Genomic DNA, 22209 nt, shown 5'->3' on the forward strand with positions numbered 1-22209 from the left:
ATACAGGAAAGAGCTCTGGTGGGAAGTCCTAGAACCCCTGTGCTCCAGGTTGCAGACACACTGAATGGGGCAATAACTAGAAAAGTTTTCTTAAGTACTGTCTGGCAGTGATTCTCAAACTTTGGCATAAATTAAGTTCCTCTGGAGAGCTTGTTACATACCACGTGGTCTCCAGGAGAGAAGCCAAGAAGTTGCATTTCTGTAATGTTTCCAACCAGTGCTGATGCTGCCGACCTGGGCACTATACTTTGAGAATCATATTTTAAGAACATGACAGAACTGGACCCATCTCTCACCAATGGCCATGTCAGCTTGTAAGAACAAAGAAAACCTACCTCTCTCTGAACTAAGAATTAGCAGGGTGGGCCCCTGGATATACCCTCAGCTTGGTATGCAGTGTTCAGGTTGATGCCCATGCTGTTGTGCAGAACACAGACTATAGTTACAGATGTCCCTTGACTGAAGATGCACTTATATCCTGATAAACGTGTTGTAATTTGAAAATAAGCATACATCAGAAATGCATTTACTATTCCTAGCCTAGTAAACATCATGGTAGCAGCTTGGTGCACTGTAGTAGGTTCATTGTTTTCCCTCATGGTCGCTGGAGCTGTGGTTCCTGCTGCCGCTCTGCAACATGGGAGGTATTATACTAGATGTTGCTAGGCCAGAAAACTTGAAATTTGAAATGAGTTTTCTACTCAGTGTGTATAGCTTTCACATCTTCTAGAGTCAAGGAATTACAATCAAGTGACGCTAACTTGTGGACCATTTGTACATGCATCTCTCCTCTTCACCTCAGATGTGTGTATACGCATACACACTGAGAATTGGGCTTTCCTGATGGCATCAAAGAGAGAAGCTGAGCAGAAACTGGGGTCACAGTTTCTGTTGTAAACTTCTGTGACAGGCTTGGAAAAAGGAAAAGAAATACAAAAGATAATTCTTACCAGAAGCAAAAAGTTCCAAACCATTGTGATGTTAGTTTTCATTGCATTTCAATTAGGTGTCTCTATTCATAATCAGAATGACCAGAGAAAACAGAGAAGAGAAAATAATAATAATAAAAAAAGAAGAAAAGCTTCTGAAACTAAAGAAAGCTACACAGCTTCAGATGGCGATGGGGCATAGTGCTATGCATAATGAATTAATAAGGATATATACAGATAGAAAATAAAAATTCTGAATATAATGAGAAAACACTAAAACTTCCAGTGAGAAATTGTGTTATATTCAGGGGAATAAGATCCAGATCAGCAGGGTAGTTCTCACCACAAATACTGGAATTGTAATTTATTATTTTGCCTGCAGTGGCTGAAACAGCCAGGCCAACCAAGAGCCAGGAATTCAATCTTAATCTCCCACACAAGTGAGAGGAACTCAGTTACTTAATACATTGTGATTGCCTCCCAAAGACCACATTAGCTGGCAGCAAGAATCAGGAACTGGAGCCAGTCTAGAACTCAGGACTCAGAAATGGGGACGTAGGTGTCTTAACTGCCAGACCAGGTGCTCCCCCCAGGAACATTGAATATATGACCTAAAATTATTTGAATTGCATCATCAAACATGAGGGCAAAGTGAAATAATTTTTAGACATGCAGGTTTATCTCTATGCTGTCCTTTCTGAAGTAAAATTAATAGAGAGCCTGCTTTAACAAAATGAAAAAGGAGTCCAAGAAAGAAGGGGCCAGAGTTGTGGTGTAAGGGATTAAAGCTGCTGCCTGCAGTACTGGAATCCCATATGGGCACAGGCGTGAGCTCCAGCTCAGTTTTCTACTAATGTGCCTGGAAAAGCAGCAGAAGATGGCCCAAGTGTTTGGACTGCTGCATCTGTGTGGGAGGCTTGAATGAAGTTCTTGGTTCCTGGCTCTTGGCTTCAGTCTTGCCTGGCCCCAGCCAGCCATTGTGGCCATGTGGGGAATGAAGTCCTCTTCCCCGTCCCCTCCAAGTCTGTTCCTTCCTCCCCTGACCCATAACTCTGTCTTTAAATAAATACAATAAATCTTTAAAAACAAAAGGAAAAAGAGACATCATGAGAGCCGAGAAAAAGTGAAGCTATCACAGCAGTATACACAGAAAAATTGAAGAAAATTCTAGGATATAGCAAGCATAGAATATAGTTACTACAAATGAAAAGTCAGTTACATAAAGAGTGACTCCTAAAAAATGTGGTATTTTTTCTCACCTAAGTGGTAGTAACTAAATAGATAATAAGCTGATGAATCCGTTAGTAAGAGTTATGATAACTTTAGAGTTGAATTTTTCTACCAGAGTAGCAGTGTAAAAGAAAATTTGCTTTTATCCTTGGATTTTGAAGAAGTAAATGAGTCATAGGTTTGATGAATAGAGGAACAATCCTTATTTTATTTATGTTTTATAGGTAGGTATACCCAGATTAAATGTATTTAAGTAAGTGGGCATGGATTATGTAAAATTATTCTCAATGCTAGGCCTCTTCTTTCCAGTCTCCCTATTTTAATCCTGTATTAGCTCCTATAGGGGATGCACAGTGCCTTTCTTCAAGAAACTTGTTTGTCTAGTGATGAAGTTAAGACATAACTCCTGTACAGAGGCAATAAATAAATATCAAATAAGTGACACAAACACTAAGCATTATCAAGCACAATTTTGATTAGACTAGAAGCTGAGTTGAGCTTTGTGCTATAAAACAAAGGAGGGGGCAGAGTGAGTTGATAGACTGGGACAGGTGGCAGCTGAAGAACATGTGGTCTGATGTGGTCTGCCTAACTATCCCATCACTAAAATGAGTTAGCGTGTAGGCATTGTGGCTCAGTGAGTTAAGCAGCCACTTGGATTGCCAACATCCCATTTCAGAGTGCCTGGTTCCAGTTGCAGTTCGTCTACCAATCTAGCTATTTTCTGATTTACCTTGGAGTCAGCAGACTGGAGATAGTTAAGTCCCTGGGAATCCTAGATGGAGTTCCTTACTCCTGGCTTCAGCTTGACCCATCCCTGGCTATTGCGGGCATTTAGGGAATCAACCAGTGGGTAGAAGACCTCACTCATGCTCTGTTAGTCTGCCTTTCAAACAAGTAGGTCTTTAAAAATAAAGAAATAAGTTCATGGAATATGGAATTAAAATATGTTAAGAAAAGAAGTGAGCATTAGGAACACAAGATGACTAATAGACCACACTGGAGTGAAGGAATCTTATTTGGAATCAGGAAACTAAAACACTCAGTAGGTCAAGTTCATGTTTTGGAGAACTTTCAACTTCAAAACTGTACTTTTCCTTTCATCTTCAATTAGGAACATGATAGTTTTTAAAACTGGACACAAAGTGACAAGCATAAAATGATGATTTAATAGGTGAAAGTGGTTAAACTGTCCTGAGGGGGAGGAGGGTTAAGGGAAGTAGGGAAGAGGCTGAGTGATTGTGGTAGCCGTAGTATGACATGGGAACAGGATTGACAGTGGTTAGTAAAAAGGAAAGAAGAAATGAGATTCTCAGCTGAGGATAAGAATGTCATCCTTGAGGGCCATGCTAATCTTATCTGTATCATTTCAGTTTTAGTAATATGTGCGATTGAAGTGAGCACAAGAATCGTAGAATGTAAAACACCTTTCGTAGTATCAATTTCAAAACCCATAACTAAAGATGAAGAGGTTAGCATAGGACTTAACTGAAGTTACACTAGCTTGTAAAAAAAAGTTCTGAGTAGACTTATATATCTCTTTTTTAATAGAACTTCAAGGCTCATTCATGAAACAGATGATTATTGAGATCAGTTATGTAGCAGGCACGGAGATAAATGACGTCATGAGGAGTTTTTCCCTCCTTCACATCCCTGTTAGCTTTCGTTTTGCTTGACTCTGTAGACAAGCAGTACTCATAGCCTATAGGCTGACCACTTGTTTTTGTAAATAAAGTTTTATTGGAAAAGCCTCTGGCTTATGCATTTCTATTTTGTCCATAGCTGTTTTGTAGTGTGACGCAGAGTTGAGAAGTTGTACCAGAAGCATAGAACCTGCTAGTACTTTCTACCTGACCCTGGAGGAAAATGTTTGCAAATTCTCATTGTACAACCTTAACATATTCCCCAAGTCAGAACTATACAAAAAAAGGTGTCATCAGAAAAGCATCATGCTCTAACACCCCCTCAACCCCATTTTCTATCGCATCCCTTGTTTTCTGGTTTGCACTTCCTGGTTTTTCTGTGTGGAAAAATAAGCAGGAAAAAATACATATATTTGTCTTATTTTACCTTTCTCTCACACAAATGACAAATATGCTGTATGTGCTCTTCTACACTTTACTGTTTGCATTTGACAACACTTTCTGAAAACAGTTTATCATTTTGTGATTTTTCTAATTATTATAGCTGCTCAGAACTGCATTGTGCATATCTGTTATAGTTTATTTATCCAGTCTTCCATGCTTGAACATCTGGATAGTTTCCAGTATAAAGAAATTTCAAATAATGTTGCAGTAAACAACCTTGCACATGTGTGCTTTTATATTATTAAATTTATTTTTTTCGGTATGCATATCTAGAAGTGATGAATAACCTTGTACAGGTTTAATTTATTCTATTGAAATTGCATTTTCAGATTAAATACATAGAAGTGAGAATGCTGGGTCAGAGGGTAAATACATATATATGTGTGTGTATGTATTGCCTAATTTTCATCCATAAAGGTTGTATGGTTTGGCATTTTCATTAGCAACATGTGAAGTTACAAACGACTCTTCTACAAGGGATGCAAACTTCATCCAGGAACAGCAGTATAATATTCTTCCCATCTATCATCACTGTCACTTAAAAACTAATTTCTCCATTTTAAAAAGGGAGAAAGAATATAATCAAAATAAATGATATAATCAACTCTCAAGTTATATATTTATGGGGCTCTTTCTGTTGTTGTTTTTCCCTTTTTTTGCTGAAGACAGATGCATTTTATCCTGAAGCAGAGGGCTCTTTGAAATGCAAATGTAATCATGTTTTCTCCTTAAAATACTTCATGACTTTTCATCAGTTCTCAGCACTTGGCTGTCAGTGCCCCTGAGATCTCAGCCCTGTAGCTCCAATCCCTTAAACTGTTTTAATCTGTTCTTTATGTTTGACTTTCTACCATTAAATAAGTAAAAATAATCAAACAAATAGGCAAAACAAAAGAAGTTAAACAAAACCTCACAAACCTTAGTTCTTACCATGGCTCTTCCTTAACTTGCTATTTTGTGCAGGTTACTTAGCTTTTTTGTTGCTCAGTTTCTCAACCTGGGCTGGTAGTTGTATTGGATGACCTCCAGGCGTTTTCTGTCCTTTATTGTGAAATTTTTCAGAAGCCATTTTAGCAGGAAAATAATGGGCACATTCTCCCTTTGGTTATTCAGTGAAAATCAGCTAAAAGTGTACAATATGCATGTTTCTCACTTTTGACATTCACGTAAATTATTTTAGAAAGTCAACTGACTCTACAAGTAAATCAAGTTTTGAATTTGAAACTTATTAAATTCTTAGATTGTACTAATTGTCAAGTTTTACCTCTGGGTTATATTTATAGCACTGATTTTGAAAGAGACTTTTGTACTCTTTCCTGAGGTTACTGTAATAAATCTTTCTGAGATAGGGAGGAGGAATGACAAAGACTTGGTAAAAAAAAAAATGTGCTGGCAGTTAATTTCTTGTTTTATTATTGGCCCTGCTGCTTTGCTTAATTACTATTCTTTGTACTTTCTTGAAAGTTGCATACATCAGGTAAAAGGGGTGAAGAGAGAGATAAAACAAATTTAAGAATAAATGATCCCAGAATGAGGATAATTTGAGAATTAATGCTTTTAAGAATATGTACATGTTAATTTAAGCAGTATTATTGCTTAATAAATGAGAGTACTTCAAAAAGTGCATGAAATAAAGGATGTTTATTTTGGTGTCAATTTTGAAATCTGCAGTTTTTCATAATACATATTTCCTATGAACTTTTTAAAGACCCCTCATATTCTGGATGATTGTTGTGTGTTCTTAAGTTGCTTCATGAGTCCCTTTTAATTCAGAATTTATTTCTTAGCGGTCATTTTAGAAAGGGATAAGTTTCCAGGCCAACTCAACAGTTTCTCATAAGCAGTTTACTTCCTAGTACTTTAAGAATTCATCTGTGTTTAAGCACTGTTCATAAAATTGTTTCCATACAAAAATTCATTCACAACCAAGAACATGAATCACATCGTTTTGTGACTTCTGGAGTTGGATATACTTGCAAGCACTTAAAATATTTGGGTATTGGGAGGTAGAAAGATACTTCCAGGCGCAGGTAACTAAGGCACATTGATATAAACCAAAACACCTAGTTCATCAGGGATCCAAAGTTGCAGGACCAAAAGCAAGTTCTTCAGTTTCTTAATAGCTGTGTACCAGTCATATGTGAAATGATTATCAGTTGGTATTATGGAAATTGCTCCATTTTTCTCTTCTTAATCTGAGTGGCTTATTTCATTAAATAAATAAATAAATACTGATATCACTGATTTGGATTTACATATTAAATGTTCTTTTAGCATTTTGAATGTACAATATTAAGGTTCACTTATAAATCTTTGATGAAATGGTGTTTTGTTTAACCTTATGTGTATAGTATAATATACACATTGTCCATACTTCTTTTGATTGAGTATTTGATTGATACTTTGTGAGGAAAGATTTCTAAGTTCAGAACCAATGATTAAAATGCTGGAAAGCTGTTTTCCACACAGGATGCATGTTCTCATCTTACTCTGTTCTTTTAAAGGGAACTAATATAAGGTAGAAGATTGGTTTCACCATCTGTTCTTATAAGAAAATGTTAAAAAGCATAGGCATGATTTTGTGGGGGTAGGGTTTGATGTCATTGTTTTAAGGTAAAAACTGTGGAGTTCCAATATTAAATACAAGGTTTCAGAGTAGAGGGTAAAGAGAAAATCTTGAGGATGTATAATTTACCTTAATCTGACAAAGGAAATTTCTTCAATTTGTTCTGTTTTTCTTCAATCAGGTAATATTTGAAGCTTTAGATGAGAAAATCAGTCTTCATTATCTGTCACTTTATGAAGCATCTTAAAATTTTTATTGATGTCTACTCATGTTAGTAAAATGCAACAAAAATTTCTCTAATGAACATAGGGATAATGATCTGGTGACTCTTGTTTGTATTTCAAAATAATGTCCTTGCTTTGTGGTCTCATGTTAGATTTCACTCACAGATTCTGAAGCAGAGGAAAATTGTGAAAATCTCGTAGTTAACAAAACTCCTCACTCCTTCCCTCTATATCAGTAAGTTATTAGTTGCCTGCAATGTAGAAATGTGTGTTTAAGAGTACTGAATGTATTTTTAAATGTTTTTTGAGTAGTGTTATCAGATAAGGGCACCTCAGGTCAATGGAAAAAGGCTTTTTTAACAGTGTGTATCTAATTCTCATGGGAAGGAAGAGCCATGCCTCATTTTCCCCCTGATTCTGTTCTACTTTTTCAGAATTTGTTTTGCTTGAGGTTTATCTTAAGGAAACCATGGGTCTTCCCCCAAGAATCCTATGGTTATTTTATTTTACTGACTGTGCTTTGTCTAAAATCATTGCATCCCAAACACAGAGAACAGCAAAAAGAAAATATAAATCTTGTCCAAATTATATTCAGTACTTAAATGACTAAGATTATAAAATTCAGATAGATTTGTGGAATTACACTGTCCTTTTCTCAAATAGAAAACATTCTTTTTGGTTCAATTTGAGAATGCTTGTATTTTCAGAAAAAAATTGTTGAAATATGAAAAAGTTTTAGTTTAAGTGGCACTTTCTAAATTGTAGTGTCATTTAATTTAATTAAGTGCAACTGTAGTTGTGTTAGATTATTTGACTTTGTAGTTTTGTTATTTTATATGTAAAGAATTGTGTGTCCTTACGTAATGTTGCTTACTTAAAGTAGCATTTTCAGCTATTCTTTGTTTTAAATGGTTGAAGAGAGAAAGATATATGGGAAGTTAATATGTATTTATATATTACTTTCTAAGTGTTAAGTACTATAGTTCATTAACTTCAGTGTTTCTCTGATTATACTTATTTATTGTGATATAAATGTATCACTATTAGTATTATATGTTTTAAAATTTTATTCAGCAAAATAAAAACTTCCTATCAATTTTTTTGTCATTTATCATTTTGAAATTGGATCCAGGTATATTCAGAAAATAAACCAAAAGAGTAATTCTACAGAAAGTCACATTTTAAAAGATATTTTTATATAAGATACTTCAAATACATTTGATTATTTCAAATTGTTCTCAATTGTGGTTATGGTTTAAGAAACATGGTTAGTGGTTTTAACTCAAAATTTAATAAAAATGATATGTGTTGAATAGAAATAGTAAATACTTAAGCTTCTAATGTGAGTAAATTAGCATAAAACTTAGTATATAAAAGAATTCAAAAAAGATACAAATGTTCCCCATATGATTTAAATCATAGTCATATTGAATAACTGTTTTAACAGATTTTTTAATGAACAAATCAAAATGGCTCAGAAAAATATAAGATAGAGTGTGTATACAAGAATAGAATATATTTTAATGCTTAATACATAGAATACAAGTTTTCTTTATACTAACAACTTAAAAAATGTCCACATATTAATTTCTTTTGGAGCTGAGAAATACTTTGTCCAGAGAACACTTTTCACAGTTGAGGAAACTTGGAGGTTCTGTCCCAGAGGTTTGTTCAGGCAGCTTATATTGTAGATTCATTGTCAAATATCTTACTTTTTAAGGTCTGTAGGTTATGTTGAATAAAATTCTCTGTGCCTTGAACTTCAGAGAATCTGGAGTCATTTCTCCTAACAGACCAGTTTTTCATTTTTATGGAGTTCTGGATTGTGTCAGACGTGAAGTAGTAAACTATAGGGTCAAAACAGCAGTTGGAAACAGCAATGCAGAGTGTGATTGGGTACATTGTCCTTACTGCTGCCACTACTGAGCAATTAACAAATTTTTGCGTTCTCATCAGAGAGTATAAAATAAGATTGATATTGTAAGGCACAAAGCAGAAACAGAATATGACCAAATGTACAAATATCATTTTTAAAATCTTAGTTTTGTTTATTTTGCTTCTACTTAATGTAACAGGTTTGTTTAAAGTTCTCAACACCATACTAGAACAAGTTACATTTAGAATTAGAGGAATGAAAAATCCCACTATTTCGATGAAAATTACAATCCTTGAAAGATATGTTTTCCATGTGGCTTCTGGAAAGTTTTCAAAGCAGGCTTCTGAGGTACTGTTACCCTGAGAGTGAGTAGACTGAAAAAATACTGCTGGTGCACTTCCTCCGATCACTGTGAGCCACACAGCCATACAGACGATCTTTGCATTTCGTTTAGTTCTTAGAGTCTTTGACTTAAAGGGGTAAACGATCGCCAGAAACCGATCTACACTAATGCAGGTTAAGAACAGAATGCTTCCATACATGTTGGTATAAAACAGCATCACAGAAATCTTACAAAGTAAATCTCCAAATGGCCAGTTCCGTGTTGCAAAGTAAAAAATCCTGAAGGGCAAAGTAAAAACGAAAAGCAAGTCTGACATTGCCAAGTTAATCATGTATGTTGTCGTTTCATTTCGCACTTTGAGGGTGCAGATGAAAATGTATATGGCAACACAGTTGGATATTAACCCAAGCACAAACACCATGCTGAACATGCACCCATACAAAGTGTACTTAAAGGAGTCATCATAGGAGCATTGCGAGCTGTTAGTGCTTACCATTATAAAGGCGCAGCCAGTGGAGGGTGCACAAGTCCTTTTGTCCCCACAGTCTTCTTTGGTATTCAGATTGTGATCCCTGTAAACTCCAGTTTATTTGCAAATTATTTGGATACTGAAATGGTTTTAGAGATATTTCCCTTTTTTCGCTGAAATCTCCAAATGAAACATGCAATTTGTTGCTGTAAGGTTTCCACTCGTTTCTTCAATGGGAAACTATTCTCATTTTCTGTCCTCAGAAAATCCAGTAATCCAGGATTTAGTGAAGTGACAAACAGCCTTTAAAACACGCAGTCATGGAAGCCAACCCATGGAATGTAGATTTCACACAAAGCTGCTTTCCAAGACAGGAAAACAGCCACTCTTCTTGTAAAGTTGTATTTCTTGCAAAGTTGTTAAGGTGAATATTCCAGAGTTAAAGCTGTTTTATGTTCTGGGATGTTTAAGCTGAAGTTACCAGTCTTTGCTCTCCAGTGCAGAGTTTCAGAGTCTTAATCATTCCCGGGTTGTCCTCTTTTCTTCTTGCTTCTTTTTACATGAGGTTTTCCTTTTTGGTAATCCTGAAGTGGATCCCAGATGGTGGTTAGCAGAAGTCTTTTAGAAGTTCCCAAATAAATTCCTAAGCATGTTAGCTCTTGCTGAATCGAAGCTTTTTCCACAGTTGCCAGCTGTATTGTGAGACCGGCTTTCTCTGAAGTGAAAAAGAAAGGCCTGCTAGGTTTGTAATGTGACATCACAGGAAGAAGAGGCTGGGTTTGGACAAAGAAAGGTTTCAGCCCAGTTTGTTTGCAGTTCCTTTAATCTGATAATGTGACTGCTGTGGATATACCTAGCAGGCTTGCAAATGGTCTCTGGCTCTTTAGCTGCCCATTAACTTTTTTTCCCCGGAAATGCCTTCTGGGGTACTGGCAACCTCTTTGAGTTTTTTTGTTTTGTTTTATTTTGTTTTGTTTTGTTAGTAATAACTGAGAAAATACATTGCTGCTGATTGTTGCTCTCTTATTTGACTGCTTTGTCTTTGGGATATGAATTTTTTTTTCAGAAGTAAAACATCTATGGATATGTAGAAATTGAAATTATTGATAATAGCTTGATAAAGCATTTTAACTTTGAAAGGGAGACCTTTCACTTTTATGTGTAAGAAGGTTTTGACTGTGAAACTAATAATAAGTCCTGCCACTCTTGGCTTCTGTTTTTCATAATTACCCCTCAGGATTTAATTTAATTTAATTAGTATGCTTGTGAATAGCTCTAATCTTGGGTGTCTCTAGTTTTGATTTTCTCATGTTGTTGTTTCCTTTGACATTGAATTAATATTTTAAAGCTGTTTTGATTTCTAAAGTATTCCTTTCATCAAAGAGTAAAATTTAAAATGTATACCTTTGATGTGGTAATTAGTCTTATTGTACCCATGCATTTAAGCACAAAATAAAGTTGTGTGTTTTTAAAGAGAACACCCCCCCCAAAAAAAAAAACCACAATTGACTAAAATAAGCTTTGGAGAAAAACAGTTTAATTTGGCTAAATTTTAGATTCATGATTTTATTTCATTCTCCAGTGCTCTTCCCTTAATTTCTTTAATGTGACATTATAGTTTGGAATATATTTCAGTTTGTCTTCATTTAGAAGTTACTATGATGGTCTATTACATTTAAATAAATATTTGATATTTTAAAACCTACCAGATTAAAAGAAGGTATGTGTGGGGTGAGGGTAGTGAATGTAAGTGTTATTTGCTCAAAGATTGATGATAATCCAGTCTTAGAGATAACCTGTTTTTCTTATTTTAAACCATCATTTTCAAGAGGAAGCTAGATCCAGCTATATATTTTTTTTAAAGATTTATTTTATTTTTATTACAAAGTCAGATATACTGAGAGGAGAAGAGATAGAGAGGAAGTGGAGCTGCCGGAATTAGAACCAGCGGCCATATGGGATCAAGGCGAGGACCTTAGCCACTAGGCCACACTGCTGAGCCCCAGATCCAGCTATGTTTTACTGTTTCTATTTTTATATTTGATGTAGTTGGAACTGGAATTCTAACTTTGGGTAACAATTAAGGAATCACCATTTAATGCATTGTTACGCCTTTTAAAAATATTTATTTATTTATTGAATGTACTTTTCATGCTCAGTAGTTCATTGGTGAATTGTAATCTTTTTATTATTTAATCATTAGTATTAACCAACAAACTTAAGGTTTTAATGGTCTAAATTTCTTTATGTTCTAATTTAAAAAGGTACATATGTGTTCTTATTAGAAAACTAATAGAAACTCAACAGTGATGAAAAAGTATTCTTGTATTTTCATTGAAGAAAAAAATTCTGTAAATAATTATTTTGGAAAAATATAAAATCTTAGCAATATTCTTTCAAACTTACAGTTTCCTCATTAGTCATCTCTGCATTTATTTTCATTTTGTATGTGCCACTTTCTTAAGGAATTAAAATGTACTAACTCTCTACTAGAATATTTTCCTTATATTGGTATTATTCACTTGCCTTGTTATTCACTTATTTATTCATTCATAATCTTTTCATATTTGGGTTATTGATGTTTAATAATGGATGAATAGATTGGTACTTATTAAATTAAATGAAACTTTATTATTATCAATATATCAATATACATTGATATTTGTAATTTTTTTAAAGAAAGATTTATTTGGTTATTTGCAAGACAGAACCACAGAGAGAGAGAGAGACTGAGAGGGAGAAAGAGAAAGGGAGGGAGGGAAACAGAGATCTTCCATCCTGTATTTTCGGTTCTTAGCAACAGGTCTGGACCCTAAGTTAATACATGTTTGCTGATGAATGAATCATCTCAATAAACTTGAATTTTGTAGAAAGTTGTTTCAACAGGAAGAAGGTAGTTGAATACTGGATTTTCTGGTATTTTGTTTGGCTTCTAAGAAACCAAAGGGAAATTAGTGAACTTGAAAAATCCCTGGGCTAGGATTTTTAAAATATAGAATATTTTCAAGGGAAATTAAATGAATCCTAGGAATAACATATTTAATAGTGCTTCTATGTTTGAGCATCAAACTCATTTTAATGTGAGATGTGTATACTTCTAGTGGTTACATCTAGGAATTGGTTTTTCTTTTATGGGCTCTTTGGGGAGAAGTCAGATAAAAACTTAAACCAAACAGAAGCTAAAGTAATTAAGACAAATTTTATTTAGGACTAATACTTGTGCATACAACTGATATGGAATATATTGAATTTCTATGAACATCATTACTTTTTTCTTTTTTTAATTAAATTTATTCATTAATTACATTGTGTTGTAATTTCATAGGAACTGGGATTCTCCCCCCACTTCCCCACACCCTCCCCCCATGGTGGGTTCCACCACCCTGTTGCGTAACCATAGTTCAAGTTCAGTTGAGATTCCCTCTTAGCAAGCATATGCCAAGCATAGAGTCCATTATCTTATAGTCCAGTCAAATCCAACTACTTATTGGGGAGACCCTCTCTGGTCTGAGGGCAGAGCCAGCAGAGTTATCATCCCGATCAAATAAAAGCACTAACATATTATCAGCAACAATTAACATCGGTATGGAATTAATTGACATAGTATTGAGCAGCCAACAAAACATCATTACTTTTAAGAATTTAATTGTGGCAAGAAGCCAGGTTTTACTTATAAGTAACAGTATAAATTGTTTACTTGTGTAAGTTTTTTTTTTTTTTTACAAAAAATTTGTTTATTTTTATTGGAAAGTCACATTTAGAGAGAGGTGAAAAAGATCTTTCATCTGCTAGTTCACTCCTCAAGAGGCCGCAACAGCCAGAGCCTGTGTTGCTCCAAAGCCAGGGGCTTCCTCTGGGTCTCCCATGTGGGTGCAGGATCCCAAGGCCTTGGGCAGTCCTCAACTGCTTTCCCAGACCACAAACAGAACTAGAAGGAAAGTGGAGCAGCTGGAATACAAACTGGTGACCACAGGGGATCCAGGTGCATGCAAAGTGAGGACTTAAGCCACTAGGCTGCTGTGGGCTGGGCCTGTAACTTTTTAAAACCAGTTTGAGAGTGAATAGTCTATTAAAGTTAATATTAAAGTTCAGAAGAGCCTAAAGCCTTCCTCTGGGTCTCCCAAATGGGTGCAGGGGCCCAAGGTTTTGGGCCATCTTTCTGCTTTCCCAGGTATCTTAGCCATTTTTGTTGGCTGTCATTTTATGGGAAGCACCAAATGTTAATTTTTTAGCACGTTAATTGTATTTGGTGATTTGGTTGAATGCTGGGATGAGTCTGAGAGCATCAGATACACAGTTTGCCTCCTGGGGAGCTTGAACTCTCTAAGACATTTAACTTTCCTTGCTGGGAAAGGTAGGTGGGCCTTGAGGCTAGTTCCCTAACATTGTGACTCAAGAAAGTAAGAAACACAGATACGAGGAAATGAAGGACTAGCAAACGCTGCACGCTATTCCTCTGAAATATCTGGAAATAGCTCTAAAGTATTTTGCGAAAGTTTTTGTATGGACAGACTTGAAGCAATCTAGAAAGCAGATTCTTTGTGAGTGAAGTGAATTGTGTATGTAGATAGTAAAATGTGAAATGTTTTTTTTTACTAGTCAAGAGTGAACATGTTATATAAAGGAGCACCAGGCAAAGAACTTTCGTAGACTTTTGGTTCCTTGGATGTTGAAAGGGAGTTGGACTGTACAGAAGTCCACTGCTGCTTCTGTGTCTGATCGTGATTCTTCGCATACTTGGAATGCTTAAGCTGCCACATTTTTTCTTAAATTCTACTGTTAGGTATAATAATTTATGGAGTCACTTTACATTGTTCAAATTTTAAGCATTTATTACTTTGAAACTAGGCTGTGCAAGAAATATGTACAAGAAACAAAAATGCCATAAAATAAGAAGAATCTTTAAAATTTGATCATGCTGCCAAGTTAAAATATATTAAAAATTATTTTCTTTATATTTCTATAACATTTCTCTTTAAAAGACCTCTCCTTTCCAAAATACAAATGAAATACCATGCTCTTTCACGATAAAATTATTCGAATTTACCAAAACCTGGAAATATTTTTTCATTAAAAATTTTGAGAACATATGATGTTGTTCCTAAAAAGTAACATCCAGAATAGGGAATATACCAAAAAAAAAAAAAAGAATGAAAGAGTATATAAAACCAACAAATTAATTTGTTCAAGGTCAAAAGAAAATGTTAAACCAGAGATATTTTAAAATAACAGAAATTGTCCTAAATGTGCTCATTTGAATGCAGCAAGTGCTTACCTATGATAAATTGCAACTCTTTTGGCTCTTTTCTATCTCTAATAATACTCTTAGCTCCTAGTTTTCGATTGTTTTAAAAGTGCAAAATTAATATCTTAATTAAAATTTAATTAACAATTCAGGTAAAAATCTATTTACAATAAATTTTTTATTTTAGCTTTGACACAAAAAATTTTAGTTTGATTAATGAGCATTTGTAATTTATTTGATTATGTATTTTCTATAAAAAGAACTTTTAGCATGACAGAAATATTTATTAAATTCTAGACGAGGCTAGTATTACAGTATTCTGTTGATATCATTTAAAAGTGATTTGTCTTTTAGTCATTACTGCAAACACTTAATTCTGTGTTATTTTTTATTGGAGTGTGAGTCATGTCCCTGAGTTCAAAGGGTTGAAACAGCTTGTAGGTTTGGGTGGGAGTAGAAGAGGAAAGATTTAGAGGATGATGAATGATGATTATAATAAAGTAAAAAGTGAATGGCGTTGATGGTTGAAGTTGCTTCAAACAAACAGAATAAGGAAATTAAGAGGAGTAGGAATGCTGTGGTGTGAGCTTTAAAACTTCAGTAAATGTATGTTCTCCTGCCTGTACTTAGTCATCCCTTCTTCATTATTTATTTATTTATTTAGCCGTGTCTATTTGTTCTTTCTCCTTCACTTCCACCTCTTAAAAATCCTATCATATTTTCTGTGGAGTCCTTATGGTTTCATCAGCTTTTCCTATAATTCCCCAACACTTAGATTGTTTTGTCTTAAAGATATTTTATGCGATTCACTTAAGATTTAAAAACAGAGATGTAATTATAACACAAAATACAGCAATAGGTACTTGCACAGCGTAGAGACGAGATATCCAACAGTCAATAAGGGCCTCAAAAGAAGATGACACCTAGTAAAGTTAGCCTTTATAGTTAAATGAAACTTAGAAATTTTAGGTTTGAAAAGAGAACCATTTCAAGTTAATGTCTTATTGTTATGTCATTAGCATAGTCATGTTTTCATTCTTAGTCCCAAACACAGAAAATTATTTGAGTCATTATTTTCATCTTTATCTCAAGCATGCTTTATGCCTTGTCCTATTCTAAATTCTTGGAAATGAATTCTTCATATATGGTGTATGCTCTCGGGAATAGGGGGTTAACTTGATTGTAGAATCTTACTTGAAAATGCTAGGTATTTTGTGGTTTTCAAGAACCTTTCACTTTATTACTAGTAAGGTTTAATGGAAGGATCGTCTTACCTGAATATTAAGTGACCTGGATTCTAATTCTAGATATTAAAAGCCAATGTGTCATTTTCAATTGTTCTCTTTTTGTTTAGTTTAATATTCACACCAATTTTGAAAGACAGAAAGAACATACATTATTGTCTCCATTTTACAAATCACAAAACTGAAATTCAGAGTTGTAACTTACCTGGGATTACAGAGTGATAAGGATATTATAGAATAGTGAATCTAGGAAAAGAAACTAGGTTCTTATTATACATACCCAACCCAATTCCTTATACATATTTGCCAAATGAAAAAGCACAACTCAGTGAGTGCGTAGGTAGATAGTAGAAGGATAGTGGAATAAACTCTGATCTTGAGATCCAGAAATAACTTACTTAAAGATTTTCACTTTACTCTTGGGGAAAAAGTCTACTCTGCAACTGAACAAAGTATATTGCTTGCCTTTCTGACCTTTCAGGTGGCTTCTAGAACATATAACATGAAAGAATTTTGAAGATAAAACTCTAAAAAGATACTATTGTAGATGAAGTATGCTATAAAGTCTTAGTTTTACATAAATAAAAGTTACAAGAAGATATAAAGCAATAGGATTCCTGTTTTGTTTTCTTGACTTGGTGGAATACCTTTGCCATACTGTGCCAGATCAAGTGGTCATTTGCCATATTTGATGCACTCTGCCAGCATTCATAATGCACAGCAGACCTAAATCTTCACATGAACTTGGATTTTACATAGGAAAAGCGTTTTATTTCTGAGTTGGTACTTAGTAGTTAACATGGAGCTAGATAGCACTTAGTACTTCAAAATACAGCTCTGTCTTATTCCTATTACAACTTGCTTTTCATTCTCTTCAGTGATTCTAGTCACTCAAGTACAAGTGAGGAACCAGACACTTTGAGAAGCAAAGGGTTTTAACCATAGTTGATTTTTGTCATGGCTGAAACTAAAATCTTAGTTTCTTGTATTCAAGTTTTCCCACTATTATTAGGTTGCTTCCAATTTTTTACTAAAACACAGAATGGGAAACTTCATTTGTAGCACTTGTTGAATATTGAGTGAAGATCTTTGTTTTTATATGAGAGACCCATATACACTTTTTGAGGAGTGGCTATTTGGTGTCATGGTTGAGATGCCTGTCGGCATGGCTGCATCCCTTATTGCAGTGAGTCCCAGCACTGCTGCTGCCTCCAGCTTCCTTGTGATGTGCATCCTGGGAGGCAGGTGATGGCCAAGTAATCGAGTCTCTGTCAAACACGAGTTGAGTCCTCAGCTCTCAACCTTTCCTGGCCCAGTTTCACCTATTGCAGGAATTGGGGGTGAACCAGTAGATAGGAGAATCCTTTTTGATACACTAAGTTCTAATAAACCAGAAATTCCACCTACTCTTTTAGAAGTTCCATCTTTATGTAAGTTAAAAATACTGTAGCACTTATGTTTCATTTTGAGTTTCATCTATACTGATGTTAAAAAATTGTTTGCTTTTACACATTGTTCTGTGCCAAGTTTTACACAAAGGAAGGAAATATCTGCCTCTTTCAAATAATTAGAACAAAGGTTTTCTATGATTGGTAAGTTTAATATTTTCCGGCATAGTTTAATATCAGGAATCCAGATGCTCTTCAGTTCATTTTGGTCAGCGTTTACTGTCTTTCCTGTACCCATCACTGGGCATGGAGATAAGAGGAATGGCTGTGTCTGGATACTGCCAGATGAATGCTTACAATGCTTGTCGCTACAGACCTGTTCTCTGGTACAGTGAGGAAATTGTATACATATAAAGCAGTTTGCTCCCAGATTTAATATTTCCTGGGTTGTACATGTTAATGTAATGTTATGAAATGTAAGGGTAACGAAAAGCGGTGTGGGGTAAGTGTGTGTGAGTATGTCTGTGTGTTTAAGTAAAACCAAGGTCAGTGCTTTGTAATGACTCAGAAGCAGGTTGCTGGAAACATTGTCATTGTATTAGAACTGTACATACTTCTGTGAAAGATGCAAGGAAACCACCATAAGTAACTAGGAGAACTGATATAGTTCTCAGATTCCTTTGCAAGTAGCTTTAAGTGCTCACCCGACACACAATGAAAACTGTAGATTTTTTTGAACTTCATAGAAGAAAAACAACTTAGAACCCTACTCAAAAAAAAGCTGTGACCTTGCAGACTTTTGGATGATGTATGTTTTTCAATTCAAGTAAATGCTTAAAGAATGTATGTGTCATTTCAAAAATGATTTCCTGCTTAGTTTTCTTTTTCTCAGTTAACTTATGATTATACAGCTTCTGTGTCAGCAACAGCCAATAGTATAAAATACTTTAGGAATAAATGTGATAGACAGATTGCAGGCTGCAGATGCAAACAAGTAGATCACACAATTTTTATGAACATTGTAAGAGAACACTTGAATATATGAATATGTGAATTTGTTATTCTGCAGCAAAATTATAAATTTAATGGCATTTCAGCAAAAAAAAGTCACAAAAGGTTTTCAGTGAATGTCCTCATAGTTTTGTTCACCTTTAAGAATTTAGATAGTGGTTATATAATCTAGAATCTTCATTTCTTTTTTTTTTTAAGATTTATTTACTTTTATTGGAAAGTCAGATTCACAGAGAGAAGGAGAGACAAAAAGATCTTTGATTATTGGTTCACTCCCCAAGTAGCTACAATAGTTCTGACTGTTGCTGATCTGATCCGGAACCCGGAGCCAGGAGCTTCTTCCTGGTGTTCCAAACCGGTGCAGGGTCCCAAGGCTTTGGACCATCCTTGATTGCTTTCCCAGGCCACAGGCAGAGGTCTGGATGGGAAGTGGAGCAGCTGGGACATGAACTGGTGCCCATATGGGATCCTGATGGGTGCAAGGTGAAGATTTAGCCTCTGTTTGGTTGGATCTTTACAACAGGTAACGGGATTTTAAAGGCCTAGTTCTACGAACACTACTGCGAACAAACTTAGGCCATAAAGCTTCTTACAAAAAAAAAAAAAACCTTTGAAGATTTTTATTTGAAAAGCAGATTTACAGAGAGAGAGAAAAATCTTTCATTTGCTGGTTCACTCCCGAAATGGCCACAATGGCAGGAGCTGGACCAGTTTAAAGTGAGGAGCCATGAGCTTCTGGTCTCCTATGTGTGTGCAGAGTCCCAAGCACTTGAGCCATCTTTCACTACCTTCCGAGACACATTAGAAGGGAGCTGGATTGAAAGTAGAGTGACTAGACTTGAACCAGCTCCCGTACGTGATTCTGACACTGCATGTGGTAGCTTAGCTTACTAACCCTTGGACTGGGCCCCCAAGAAATTTATTTTGATTTTAGGCATTTATGTAATGTTTTTCATGTAACCTAATTAAAATTAGAAGAGAGAAACTGGCTGTTAAACAGATGCTGGTACGCAAAGGGACAGGAAAACTATGAGTAAGATTTTAAATCTCTGGTAATCCATTTCTACAATTAAATTTCTGTAGTCACTTCTTTTATTGTTCAATTAATTCCATGTTGTTGCAAAATTTGAAAATTTTCTATCAATACCAGATGTTGCCAGTACTGACTCAAAAAGGTTAGAAACAAAAGACCGGAAAGACTGCCTTTACAAAAGGCCCCCTTTTAAAGGCCAGCCTTTTGTTGTTGTTGTTTTAGACAGAAGTGGACTATTTTGACTTGAACAAGAAAGGTTTCTGGATTTTTGTTCTGTTCATATAGATAGTAAAAGAGAGGCCATTATTTTTTTTTCCTGCTAGCGTTATCTTCATTCCTAAGCACACTGATATTTATTTGTTGATTTAATAGCAACTATTTATTGAATGCCAACTCTAAGCAGGATACTTTTATAGAGCTTGGAATATAGTGAATTAAGCAAAATTCCTGAGCTTGTAATTTATTTGAGGGAGAAGCTGAAACAGTTATGTAACAGATCATATGATGATAAGTTATCTGAAGAAAAATAAATTATGAGTTCTAGAAGTGACTTTCACTATTCTTTGGAAGATCCAAGAAGACCTTGCTGATAGTGGTACATTAGAACAGAGGCTTGGGCCCGGCGGCGTGGCCTAGTGGCTAAAGTCCTCGCCTTGAAAGCCCCGGGATCCCATATGGGCGCCGATTCTAATCCCGACAGCTCCGCTTCCCATCCAGCTCCCTGCTTGTGGCCTGGGAGGGCAGTTGAGGACGGCCCAATGCATTGGGACACTGCACCCGCGTGGGAGACCCGGAAGAGGATCCTGGTTCCCGGCTTCGGATCGGCGTGCACTGGCCATTGTGGCTCACTTGGGGAGTGAATCATTGGACAGAGGATCTTCCTCTCTGTCTCTCCTCCTCTGTGTATATCTGGCTGTAATAAAATGAATAAATCTTTAAAAAAAAAAAAGAACAGAGGCTTGAATGAAAGAATGAATCACGAGCTAACTCAGGGAATGAGCCTATAACAACAATATCTTGAAAAGACCTCCCTTTATTTAAATTTTCAAGTTCATCTCTCATAATTTTATTCACTAGGGTTATATCTCCAAGATTTTCCTGGAAATTAGAGATTTCTAAATAATATTTTAACTTGATAAAGCTCTGCAAGTGTACTTTTGATTTTGTTCTGTATGACGTTTTACAGATTGGAATGTTTATTTGGTTTACTTTTGGCACTTGGCAGTATTCTTCAAATTAAATACTTCTAATAGAGTGGCTATATTTCATTAAAAGGAGCCCCAAGTTGATGGCTTCATTTCAAGTCAGATTTCATCCTGACTTACATTCTTCCTATTTAGTGCTTAACTTCGTGTCATTTACTCTTAAATCCTTTGACCGGCATACTGTTATCACAAGAAATTGTAATTTATTCTCCTGAGTTCAGTTTCTCTGACAGAAAGGACATTCTACAGCCTGTTTCGGCAGTTTCTCTCTAACGTGTGTGGATGAGTAGCCAGGATCTTAAATGGTAGTTATATTCTATTTGTCTTTTCTCCATCATAACATGGTATCCGAAATTTGGATCTATCTTCTGACTCTGTCAACTTATATTATTCAAAGAACCAAGTCTTGGTCTTTCTCTCATGACCATTACCCAGCCCTAACTGATTACCTTGAAACAGAACTTCACCTTTTTCTGGCCCAGTGCCACTCTCTGGAATGTCATGAGTGACATCATTCTCCTAGATTTTTTTAGTTTTAACATTTTAAAAGAAATACTGGCCTTTTTTTTTTAAAGAGTTGTTTATTTTTATTACAAAGTCAGATGTACAGAGAGGAGGAGAGACAGAGAGGAAGATCTTCCGTCCGATGATTCACTCCCCAAGTGAGCACAATGGTCGGTTCTGCGCCGATCCGAAGCCGGGAACCAGGAACCTCTTCTGGGTCTCCCACGCAGGTGCAGGGTCCCAGTGCTCTGGGCCGTCCTCAACTGTTTCCCAGGCTGCAAGCAGGGAGCTGGATGGGAAGTGGAGCTGCTGGGATTAGAACCAGCGCCCATCTGGGATCCCGGGGTGTTCAAGGCGAGGACTTTAGCCACTAGGCCACGCCGCCGGGCCCTAGGTGTAGGTTTTAAATTAATCATAACAATAACTGCTTTAAATATAAATGGTATAGGAACCCAAATACAAAGACACAAATATTGTCAAAAACAAAAGGTTGAATCAAAAGTTAGGAACCTAGATAAAACCGAGTATAACTGAGGAATTTTTTTGCACCAAAACATTTTTTAATTCCATATTTTTCTGTGAACTTTTTGAAGTCTCCTTGTCCTTGGCAAAAGGAATATCAGGGTTGGCTTTTAGAAACAAGTGTCAGAAGGATCAGGGCCTACCAACAATTTTCTATTCTGATTTCCTTTTACAAGGCAAAAACAGTTTTGGAGTTTGACTTTGAATAGTACAAAAACATTTCCTGTAATGTAGGTCCAGTAATATTCCTTAAAATACCCAGAAAACAATGGCAATTCCTGCTTTCCACTTCCCCTAGTAATTTTTGTCATCATCCTGGAGACCATATACTTA

The 22209-nt window shown here is 35.6% G+C and overlaps 2 protein-coding genes and 1 non-coding gene across 4 annotated transcripts in view; 1 reads left to right on the top strand and 2 right to left on the bottom strand.

The window, feature by feature from the left end:
• Positions 1-22209, top strand: part of RB1 (RB transcriptional corepressor 1) — a 123716-nt gene that overhangs the window by 74280 nt on the left and 27227 nt on the right. The gene's annotated exons all lie outside the window — the stretch shown is intronic.
• Positions 3459-3564, bottom strand: LOC118758032 (U6 spliceosomal RNA). The gene has a single exon (XR_004995495.2). It is a non-coding gene; the product is annotated as a U6 spliceosomal RNA (small nuclear RNA).
• Positions 8470-10464, bottom strand: LPAR6 (lysophosphatidic acid receptor 6). The gene has a single exon (XM_004577481.4). The coding sequence runs from the start codon at positions 9749-9751 to the stop codon at positions 8717-8719; it is 1035 nt and encodes a 344-aa protein (XP_004577538.1). The 5' UTR covers positions 9752-10464; the 3' UTR covers positions 8470-8716.

Source organism: Ochotona princeps, chromosome 12 (genome assembly GCF_030435755.1).
Source record: "Ochotona princeps isolate mOchPri1 chromosome 12, mOchPri1.hap1, whole genome shotgun sequence".
NCBI classification, from domain to species: Eukaryota; Metazoa; Chordata; class Mammalia; order Lagomorpha; family Ochotonidae; genus Ochotona; species Ochotona princeps.